Source organism: Cricetulus griseus, chromosome X (genome assembly GCF_003668045.3).
Source record: "Cricetulus griseus strain 17A/GY chromosome X, alternate assembly CriGri-PICRH-1.0, whole genome shotgun sequence".
NCBI lineage: Eukaryota > Metazoa > Chordata > Mammalia > Rodentia > Cricetidae > Cricetulus > Cricetulus griseus.
In genome coordinates this window covers 31,128,341-31,140,421 of record NC_048604.1, presented here as the reverse complement: position 1 = coordinate 31,140,421, position 12,081 = coordinate 31,128,341, and the positions used below count along the sequence as shown (strand labels likewise).

The 12,081-nt window shown below is 37.8% G+C and overlaps 1 protein-coding gene across 1 annotated transcript in view; it reads right to left on the bottom strand.

The window, feature by feature from the left end:
- Positions 1–2,213: 2,213 nt before the first annotated feature.
- The window catches only part of Klhl13 (kelch like family member 13), a 33,308-nt gene continuing 23,440 nt past the window's right edge, over positions 2,214–12,081 (bottom strand). Inside the window, exons 4-6 of the mRNA XM_035450024.1 lie at positions 10,943–11,738; positions 5,917–6,030; positions 2,214–3,767 (exon numbers count right to left, since the gene is read on the bottom strand). Of these exons, the coding sequence (XP_035305915.1) occupies positions 3,280–3,767; positions 5,917–6,030; positions 10,943–11,738 (1,398 nt within the window). The 3' untranslated portion in view covers positions 2,214–3,279. The remainder of the gene's footprint in view (positions 3,768–5,916; positions 6,031–10,942; positions 11,739–12,081) is intronic.

The following is a 12,081-nucleotide window of genomic DNA, read 5'->3' as shown; positions in this document are numbered from 1 at the left end:
CTAATTACGACAACAGGCAAATGCAAGAAATGCCTATAAAGCCAACCAATGACCCATGGCAGAGCCTTTTTCAAAAAGAAAATAGTTAATGTGCTGAGAAAGAAATATGTAATAATTTCCCAGCAGTTTGAACTGTTTAATAATAGCTATTACAGTAAAGTGTGAAATTAATTGCTGCTAAATAACACATGGCATGGATGCAGAAAAGAGAATTGCATATGCTTTTCATTATTCCCTGTGACAGGCTGCTAGAAGTTCATCAACCCCACTTCCTCTTCTTTCTTTCCTATTCCCTTTGTATTTTCATGTGCCTAACGTACTTCTGGCCAGTAGATTGTGGCTAGAAGTGATGCATACCTCTTTTCAGATTGACCACTGGGGTCACAAGACTGCTGGTCAGTAGAATGTTAATAGAACTGATTGTACCTCTTTCCAGATTGACCACTCCGGTACCTGTTATGCTCCATTTTCCATTTTCATGAACACTTGTACTTGAGCCAGAGGAAGAAGTCTTTGCCAATTCAAGCTTGGCTCCTATGGGGAAAGTCTTTGCCAATTTCCCATGGTTCTATGAACTGAAGGCACTCTGGAACTAGGGATGGGTACCCCGAACAAGCAAAGACTCTTCATTTCTTGGAATAGTTACCTGATCAGGAATACCCACCTGGGATCCTTCAGGATCATTAGTTGTCTTGTACACAACTCCATTTTCAGGTAGCTATTAGCTAAATAAATGTTACTGAATCTACCCAAGTATAGAAAACTAAAATTCTTAGAGAAGTTGTGCCCACTTAGGAAAAAATCTTGCCTAAGTGGAGGCATCTTTTAAATGCATGCTAAGTTCTTCCACCAATATCCAAAATTACCACAGATGGGAAATTTGTTTCCTTAACTATATTTAACTCAAAATGGAAGTGATGAGATGAAATTTGTGCTGCCAATCTATCCTTCTGGTCAAGAAATTAGATGACTCATTAGTAGTAGTGTTTTGGAATAGCCTTAAGGTCCAGTTTCAGTTTACATTCAACCACTTGTAGATGAAGTTAAAGATATGGAAATTCTTTTTCCTTAGGACCCTAGGTTAAGCATAAGTCCTAGAAGTTACTTTACATGGTTCCACTTGAGTGGACAAGATGGATCTTGTGCGACAGAGAAATTATCCTCAGAAATATAACTGCCCTTGATCTCAGTAAGGTAGCATGAGCCTGGACTTCAAGAGTGCTGAAGCATTAAGATGGCTTGAGCCCAGAAGTTTAAGGACAACCTGAGCAATATATTAAGAAATAACTCCTCAAGAAAAAAGGAAAGGGATGAGAGAGAGGAAACAGAGGAACCCTGAGTGAGCAAAATCCTGAGTGAATGCAGTGCTAACATGGATACAGCCATGACAAGGATGAAGGCCACAGAACCATGGGAAATTGGCAAAGCCTTTCCCCATTGAAGCCAAGCTTGAAATTGGCAAATACTTCTTCCTCTGGCTCAAGTACAAGTGTTCATGAACAATTGACCAGTGTGAGTAAAAATGAGCCACTGCAACTTCCTCCTCTCAAATGTTTACAGCCTGAGAGTGCTGGCCTATAGACAACCCCCACCCACACTACTACTCTTTCCCATGTTGTACATACTAACATGCTTGGGATGCAACTCAAGTAAATGCCACTCAATCAAAGCAGCAACATTTCACCTAAACCCAGCTTTTCTGTGACTGGGTCTGTCATTTTTACATTTCCCTCACCACACCTACTCATGGTTTCTGGACCAAGCTTTGCAGGTTATAGCAAAGAGGGAAGAGAAGGTAAAAGAAAGGGAAGGGGCATGTAACTGCTTCTGCAGTTTACACAAGCATGGCACTGGGCTGCATAATAGCCAGTTAGAATCTTTCACCAACTAATTCCTCAAAGGCAACAAGCAACATCTGCACAGTGAGGTGAGGGCTGGCTCAAGTCTTTGCTCTTTGAATAAAAGTCGCACATACTTGTTCAATCTCCTTAGTCTCACCCCTCAAAAGATTTATTTCCCAAGACAGGGTTTCTCTGTGTAACAGCCCTGGCTGTCCTGAAACTCTGTAGACTGGGCTGGCCTTGAACTCAAAGAGATCCTCCTGCCTCTGCCTCCCAAGTTCTGGGATTATAGGCATGCACCACCACCACCCAGCTCCCTCAATAAACGGAAGTCAAATCAGAGAATAATGGAGAGCACAGAGCAGAGCGACATTGATTTTTATTGAATAAAGAAGGGAAAACATGAACATCATAGAGCAAAGGCAGCTCTCTGGTGAAGCTGCTACACTTTGTGCTAAATAATCTCATGAACCAAGAGTATACAGAATACATAGAACAAGTAAGTTACCTCAACAGCAAAGGAGAAGGAAGAGAATACAGATTTTTTTTAAAGATAAAATTTGGTCAAATGACAAATTTAGTTGCTCAAAATTTCTAGCCCTTATCCACCTAAATTCAGTATGATTCTACATATATGTGTTCGGTGTTGTCCATACTGAATCCCCATTTTTCACGGAAGCTGCTTTTTAGAAGATTCAATTTTTTTAATTTCACATTTATTTGATATAATACTCAATTTTTAAAAATCTGTGTTTGATATAAGTATGTGTGCATATTTATACACACTACAAAACCCCAAATTAATTCTTATAAGTAGAGGGTTCATGCTTCCCTCCCCACATACTAATGTTGTGAATTTCAGTTATTTCTCCTGTGTGTCTAAGAAACTTGGTGTGTTCTCAATGCACCCACACGGTCAGGTGGGTTGACAGATGTGTCAAAAATACTTCATGAAAAGAGGGAGGTATCTCATGCGAGTTGGCAACCTTTTGTGTATTGTTTCTTGCTGGAGCAGGCTGCCTCCCTTTGATATCTTACAGTTAAAGATGAGAGGAAAACTTCTTTACTCTGAAGCTTAGTGAACACAGTTGTACATTTACTACAATCCACCTTCAACTTGGCTTACAATGTAAGATGACAAATACCTTACAACCAGTACACAGCATGAAAAAAGTACTGAAGAAACATTTTATAGACAATACTTTTTTTTCTTGTTAAACATCAGCTTCTATGGGATATATTTCCAGGATGGTTTGTTACCACTTTATAAACATTCTAGGCCATACAAACATCACAAGGAACATCAATGTCAATTTTTCCAATATCTGTATCAATTACTGGAGGCTAATTCTAACAGATATACTACTTAAGGGAGGAAAAGAAGATAATCATGACACATTTCAAAGAGAGCAATATAGCATTTTAATTGTAAGGATGATCAGGGTGCAGAAAGAGGGGACTCTCTAGAAGGTGATGGTGTGCTGCTTTCAGGCGGAAAAACTGTAAGTGTACAAGCGCGAATGCCACCAAGGGACTCAGGAAGATCGAAAACCTTATGCCACTCATCTTTCTCTGGATCATATTTCTGCACTATCTCAACCATACAGCGATTATTCCATGAATATCCACCAACCACATAGATCTTATTCTCAAAGACAGCGACCCCAACATCACTCTGCCCTCTTAACATGGCAGCGATTGGGGTCCACTGGTCATGGATAGGCGAATAGTATTCACAGCTCAGGACATCATCATAATCACTGGTTCCCCGGAAATGGTTGCCTCCAATGACATACAGCCTGTCGCCCACTGTACACATGCAGTGTAGGCCTCGGACAGTGGTCATCGGTGCCTTCTGGGTCCATTTGTCAGTATCAGGGTCAAAGCACATGAGCTCCTTTTGGAAGGTGTCATGGGTAATGCCTCCTAGAGAAGGAAAATAATAGGCATGAGGCAAAGAGATCATAACAATGCAAAAGTAAGGCTCTCTCATAGATAATTAACTTTTAGTTATATTTTATGGCATATTGTAGCTTACAAATAGTAAATTTATAAGTATCATCACTCTATAATTATTTTAACAAAAAATAAAGAAAATACCGTGTTCAACATTTCAAGACCAATGAAAAAGGTCTTATATTATTACAGTAACTTTCTCAAATGGAGAGTGATCATACTTAAGAAGTTTCAATGAATGGAAATATATTTGGGCCACTATTATAGTTGAGTCATCAGTAAATGTGATCTACAAAGCATCAGTCTGTTGTGACATTTTAGTGGGTAGGCTATGGGTGATGAGCACTGGACTAGAGCACTTTAAATTCCAGGTTCCCATGAACTCCTTTTCCAAATCAGAATACCCATTCTGGCTAACATATTAGGATTATGAATACAAAGCAAAATTTTTGTTAAAAAGGGTTGAATGTCTCATGCCAGTAACATACCAACCTGGAAGATTATGCAAAATTCTTGGGTTTGGAGAGTTTGGAATGAACAGGAAGAAGTGACATCTGCTATCTGCTTTGCAAAGCTAAAGAATTGAAATTCTGACCATTATATATGTAACAGTTGATTGTTGGTGTATTTGGTCTTTATAACCTACAAATTGATTAAGACTAAGAAACATAATCCAACCTATGTAATGAAAGTATCAATCTTTACCTTCGGCAAACAAGGAGCAGACCTAAGCTAATCTTTAGCTGTATCATTTGAAGAGCTATGAAGTGGCAAGACAACAACCAATGAAGCATAGTTGTTCCATATTTAAATCCCTACTAAAAAGCAAACCACTGGGGGTTTGCAGGGGGGCGGAGGTTATAAAAACTGGCTTGGTTCCTAGCCTGACATCAATGTGGAAGATGATTTTTTGAAACATACAGTTATACCAAAGTGCCACTAAAGCTACTCAAATGTCAGTTTTGCTCCTGAGAACTGGGAACTCCCATTACAGTAGTGGAGAACTTACACACATGAAACAGGCAGGTGATACAATATGATTTCCTTTATGGGTCTGTCAATATAAGATGCCCCATGGTCACTCATGAATCAAACCTTGGAAGCCTGCCAACCAAACGCTACAGGCTTTTCACTAATCCTTTTTAACTACAGACATCATAAGGCAGCACTCTGTGACTCATCATCCCCTTAACAATTTTGTTCTCTAAGAATAAAACTGCTTGCCTGTTATCGGCAGGCCTTCAACTAGGGGAAGAAAGAAAGAAAAAAGACAGAAGGACAGGAAGGAAGGGAGGGAGGAAGGGAGGGAGGGAGGGAGGGAGGGAGGGAGGGAGGGAGGGAGGAGGGAGGAGGAGGAGGGAGGGAGGGAGGGAGGGAGGGAGGGAAAGAAAAGGGGAAGATAAACAAAATTACCTAAACCATTAAATGTCAATATCAAAGGTGATCATTATGTTAAAACATATTTCTGAATTCTACAAAAGGGCAATTCAAGCACAAGCTATTTAAGAATGAAGGTTGTTAATTGAATACTGAATAAACTTGAACCATTTAGAATTTTTATAGAAATATATTTCTGTATATAATGGCACCACAGTACAACTCCATTATAATATTAAGGCAACATTGTGGGTGTGTATATATGTACACATGTGTGTGTGTGTGTGTGTGTGTGTGTGTGTGTGTGTGTGTGTTTGTGTGATGGGTTACACTAAAAGAGAGCGTTATACATGTTTTATGTACAACACAGCTTATGTTATATAATGAAATATTTCCTAATAAGACTTAGACAAATTTGGGCTGGAGAGATGGAAATTTTAAAGAAAATAAATTACTATGTATGAATGGAGAATATGATTGGTGTTTATTGAGGCTTTAAAAACAGAATTGGTGAATCTAAATGTAAATGCTTTCCAACTTCTTATAAATTACCCATGTAAAACTGAATGGGTTTTCTCAAAGCATTTACATGCAAAGGTACACACAAAATTCCTCTTAAAATATAAATTACATTTTGACTATTATTTTCCAAGAATTGTTATTATTACTGGCACTATATGGAAAGATCATATAATTAAATGTATAAACACTATTATGTTGTGTTCACAGAGTAATTGCCTACCTGAAATATACATGACTCCCCCATACACAGTTCCAGCATGGCCGTAGTGAGGCTCATTCATTTTTGCAACATAAGTCCACTCATTTGTTTTTGGATTGTAACATTCTACTGTAGCTGTAAAGAAAGAAATACAATAATTTTTAATCTCATCTTATTCTTTTTAGTAGAGTAACAATAACATACTAATCTCTGAAAATGCATAAATCAATGAGAGATATCAGAAGGGCTCTTATAATTTTGAGACTATGCTAATATCAAACATTAAGCGATGTTACATTAGGCTAGATGATATAAATATCTAACACATTATACAACTGTAAAAATCACTAAGGATTCTTTCCTGTCATTTGTGTATATCTTTTTAATTTGACATTTCTCAAATTTCTTTGCTCTAAAAATACAAAAAAAGATGAAAAAATCACAAAGAAAAAATAACATGTCAACTGTGAGTACCTATTTTGACATAGTATACAGGAAGAAACATCACTATGAAAAACCAATTTCCCAGTTGGGCCTGAGAGTATTATCAGTGGCTGGTTTATGCTCTACACATGTGACTACAGCAACTCTGCAACCAATACTACTCTTAACCAAAAGATGATTGGCAATAAGCTGTTAAGTTCTTTATCAGGTGGACTTCATGTCAGTAATCAATCTGTCATCTTCAACATAAAGTATTTCAGACAAGTGACCTCGATTACTTAAGTATCTTTCAATCTAGCCATTGTTGGAAACCACAAGATAGCAAACAATAGGAGTCTAGAATCATTTTTACAAGGAAAGCTATAGGGATGTTCTGAGGACTGGTAAGAAGCATGGAGTCTAATGGACTTGAAAGGTTCAGATTATTTACTACAGATATTGCAAAACCTAATCCATTCTTTGTTTCCCTCGACCCTGCCTTTTCTTTTCAACTGACAAAAACACAACACTATGCAGGGAAGCACAACAGCAACGTGAAAAGAAAATGCACTTCGGCAGGTTCTCTTCCAGCCTTATGGTGTAGTTTTAGACAGTGACATGACACAGAAAGCGGAAGGTTTAGATACTCCAAGCCAAAAGCAATCCCAAAGAAAGAGTAAACCTTTAAAGCAGACTCGCCATTTACCTACAGGCAAATGTGGAGCTGGAGGAATGACTTGGTTGTCTGTGCTCTGTACTAATCTCATTTCTTCCATCAGTTCTTATGCAGTTACTTATGCAAAGTCCTTCTGCTTCTCCCATCCTCCCCATATGTTAGCACTTTTCACATCTCTTCAGGAATTTCCTTTTCCACTTCCTTTAGGGTTTTTTGCTTTTATTTAAAAATCTTTCACTATTCTCACTCTGATCTATTCTTTTGATGTCTTATATGAGGCACTGAAAGCTTTTTAAAAGTTGTCATGAACACATAATAATGACATATTTGTAGCATACAATATGATGTTCTGATGTGTGTATACATATATGATGGCCAAATGAGTATAATTAGTGTATCTGTGTATAACTGCTTTTATTAGGAAAATCCATAAGTGTTCATTATGAAAATAAAATGCAGCTGATTCAAAACATGACATGTACATTCTCATTTCTGTCTTTCACTTTTGTGCAATAAGAAGATACAGATATTGTCCATAAGACTGATGAGCAGAGGAGGGCAAAGTTAGTACAAGGCAAGGAGTTTGAACCATAAAGTCATGGTTACAACCATAAGCACCAGGGAAAATGCAGGGTAAGTGTCAGCAAACTTTTGTCCCTACCCAATACAGCCCCCTGCCCATTTCTGTATGGCCTACAATGTAGTAATATGAATGACTTTCAATTTTTTAAAGGTTAGAAAAATGAATCAAAGGACTATTTTGCACCATGAAAATTATATGAAATTACAATTTTGGTGGTCATAAACTTTTATTGAAACTGAGGATCAAGTATTTGGTTCTGAATTGTCTACAATTGCTTTTGCTCTACAAGAGTGGAGCTCATTAGCCGTGACAGAGAACTAATACCCCGCAAAGCTAAAATTGAGTTTCTGGAACTTTACAGAAGTGTTCTACCAAGCACAGCTAAGGGAGAGGTCGTAAAATGGGATGGAATATCATAAAGTGACCTGTAATTATAACTAGAGCAGCCTTGTGACAAGGCAGATTAATATCTGTACTGTAATCAGACAAATAATTGTTTAAAAAATGCAGTGTGGATATCCACAAGATCTCCAAGATACAGGATACCCCAGAAGAGCTCCAGTGAAGATCCAGTGAGGATGTTGTACCAAAAACCAGAGGCCTTGTACCAGACCAATTACTCATTGCAATTGACAGTTCCCAGTCAAGCTGATGGGACAAAAGGGTATACTATATGACAAACCAAAGCCTCCAATGTCATCAGGATGGATGAAGAGGTGATGGAGAGGCAGGAGAGGAGAAGCAGCTGTTTTCCGTGTGATTTTTTGGTTCTGTTTTGGTTTAATGGGTTTTTGTTGGTGTTGTTCTTGCTTACTTTCTTTTGTTTTCTTTCAGGGGGATGCAACAGGGATGAGGGGGAAATACTGGGGGACTGGGAGAAGAACAGAATTGGGGTGGGTGCATGATAGGAAACCCCAAAGATTCAATAAGGAAGTAAAACACTGAAGTTTATGAAGTAAGATTAAAATGAATCTATAGCATCTAAGGTAGATAATATAATATAATGTATTTTAAAGTAGTTAGCTATCCTGTGAAACTTTTTAAAGACAGGGTCTCAGTCAAGCATTGGTGGTGCACAACTTTAATTCCAGCATTCAGGAGGCAGAGGCAGGTGGATCACTGTGAGTTCAAGGCCAGCCTGATTTATGAAGTGAGTTTCAGGACAGCCAGGGTAGTTACACAGAGAAACACTGTCTCAAAAAAATAAAAAGCAAACAAAAAACAGACAGGATCTCACTATGTGATCTAGATTGCTCTTGAACCCTGGATCCCCCTGTCTCTGCCTTTCAAGTGCAAAGAATTCAGGTATGTGCCATTAGGCCTAGTGATAGTATGGCAGAACCAACAGGCCTATTTTTTTAAATTCTTTTTTAAAGTAAATTATAATTACATCTTTTTTCCTCCTTCCATTTCTTCCTTCCAAACTATCCCATGCACCCTATCTTGCTCTCAAATTCATGGCCTCTATTTCTTTCATACATGTGTGTGCAAATATTTATAAGTATATAAATGCAACCTTCTCTAATTAGAGGTACAGATAATGTTCAAGGTAGTCCATTCCTATGCCTTTTACCCAATGCATTCACTTATTGTTCCTATCCAGGCACATAAAGAGAAACAGGACATGGGGATACATGACAAAAGGAAGCTTCTAGCCTTTTAGTTTTAGTATAATTCCCAGAAGAATAACCCTTCTAATTACTAATACTTCGTAATTAATACAAAGTGGCTGCGTATTCACAGGGATCATCACATTAACAAGCAAGCACTGAGAAAGGTACCTATCCCCTGTGTGAATAGATTTTTCAAAATGACCACCAACTGCCAACATTAGCTATCTAGAATTCTGTCAACTCTTGAAGACTATCTTTATGGTAGTTACTTTTCCAATAAACCACAAAATCAGAACCTGTACTTTCTAGAAATTTTCAGATATAATAAATTTAAAACAGCACAATGAAGGCAATGTGTGTGGTTAAAGTAAGGGGACCTGATATGACAGATCTATACTAAGGCCATGAGTGTCTCATGCTTTTAGAAGGCTGGCTAATGAAATAAATTGGAGAATCAGCAGGGTTAATAATCATGCCATCTAGGCCCTCCCAAAACTATAGAGCTTGCTCCTAGAAAAACTATCACAACTCCAAAGGCAAGAAATCAGATAGAAAAGATCAAGGCCATGTCACTAATAAGAAAGTGCTCTATACATAGGGAAGGATAAAAGCGAGGGCATTTGTTTTCTCCAATAAATAGCTCCATCTAAAGACCACGAAAGTCTCTTTTATTTTTTACAATACTAGGAAAAAAATTCTGAGAAGTATTTAAAGCCATCACAGACAGCATGGAGCCTGGGATACTGATCATCTCAAGGACTCTTTATAGAATCAAAGGACTAAAGTAAGACCAGTGGCTGGGGTATAACTCACTGTAGTACAGTGCTTGTCTACCACATATAATGCTCCAAGTTTGAGATCCCACACTGGGGCAGTAAAAACAACAACTAACAAATAAAACCCACCAAGCAAATAAAAAAGATTAAAAAGACACAAAATGTGGTATCCCTGGCCTTCATTATAAAAAAATTGTACTATTTACATTTAATACAAAATAAGAAAAATACACCTTATAGGGTTAATTTATATAGCCAACATATTTCTGTTAAAATACACTTGTGACCAATGTTAAGTTAGGAAGAAAAAAATAGCATAAATGGTGAGACCTGTCTGATGTAAGAGAGTAATTATAGAAATTAATAGTCACAGATCTTAATAAACTGCCTACTACTAAATGAATTTTTTATATTTACTCTGAGAAGAATATAATCTTACTATGTGACCTCTTCTAGGTATCAATTCTGGAAATGAAGAAATAAGAGCTAGGCCTCAGTAAAGAGGGTTCTTGACCTAGTAAGTACCATCGCTTGTGGGCTTTGAAAAGTGGAGAATAAAGAATCAGGCCAAACTTCTGCCAAGGCCCTATTAGAATATGCATTCCAACTGACCCTTCAATATGAAAATTATATATATATATATATAATATATATATATATATATATATGTATGTGTGTGTGTGTGTGTGTGTGTGTGTGTTATAGTTGTTGCAATACAGCAAACTATGTATTAGATAAAATTTGGACCTTGGCCGACAGTATGAACTAAAATAAGATATTTGGACCTTGGCCGACAGTATGAACTGAAATAAGATACACAGGTAGTCTCTGATATTTTCTTACAAAAATAATTTACAAATGAACCCTAGGTATATTTGTGTCTTTAAATTTTTACAACTGTTTATTTTGTCATATAAAACAAATTTCTAGGTAAAGAAAAATGTGTTCTACGAAAAATATAAGTATATAGACTTACGCAATTCTCCAGCAGCATTGCGGCCACCGACTGCATACAGAAGTCCTTTGAGGGCACTCAGGTGGAAGAAGGTGCGCTTTTCATTTAGAGATGCAACTTGGATCCATTTATTGTATCGAGGATCAAATCTAAACACGGTATCAACAGCCGTTTTTCCTTTCGTGTCATAATTGCTCTGCCCACCAACAACGTAGAGAAAATTTCCGATGACAGCAATGCCATGTTGGTATCTTGGGGCATCCATGGGGGCTAGAGATTTCCATTCATGGGTCTTTTCATCATACATGCGCAATTCTTTACTGACAACTAGCTGCTGTCTCAGGACTCCACCGAGTGTAACCAAATGAGTGGTGTCAGACCGAATGGCAGTCCTGTCTGACTGCATAACTGGCTGCATAAATGGCATCATTTGGTAATTGCTGGCTTCCAGGAGCAAATTGACGCAGGTATTGTCAGTTCTCATGAAATCTACCGTTTGCACATAATTAATGAGCTCCTGTGGTGTCATCAGTGGAAATCGGATGTTCTTCATTAATTTGGCAGCAAAGTCCATTCTGGGCTCTTCCAGGCGAAGCCAGCGACAGGTAGCTTTGAAGAGGTCTAATTCGGTGCACTGCTTAAGGCTGTTACTGGAAAGCACGAAGGCAAGACGCTCAAACGGGAGTTTCAGGAACTCGCCAGTGCCCATCAATGCAGGGAAATTCTTTAAGACGAAGGTGTTGACGTATTTATCCACTTCTGTCAGATGGTAAGTGTTGGCAATCCGTCCAACTTCAACGCAGTTATCTAAAGTAACCTAAGAATCCAATAAGAAAATGAACATGGCTGCTTTCTAGACATCTGCACTTAGATCACAGAAACTCATTTCAGAGGAAGAGTGCTTTGTAAAGTCCGTAAAGATGCAAATAAAGATGCTTATTTAAGAGTGTAAAGATGCAAACAACCTTCATCTGACTTAGCAAAAAGCAGACTAAACAAAAACAATCAGTTAACCTAAGAAACAACATTTCAAATTGACTATGTCCAAAATAATTATTGCTAGACAGAAACTTTAGGAAAATCATGTTACTCAATTATAGTCAAGTCAATTTCTTCTTCTCAGTTCTTCAAAGTATCACACATAATTAGCAGTTCACAAA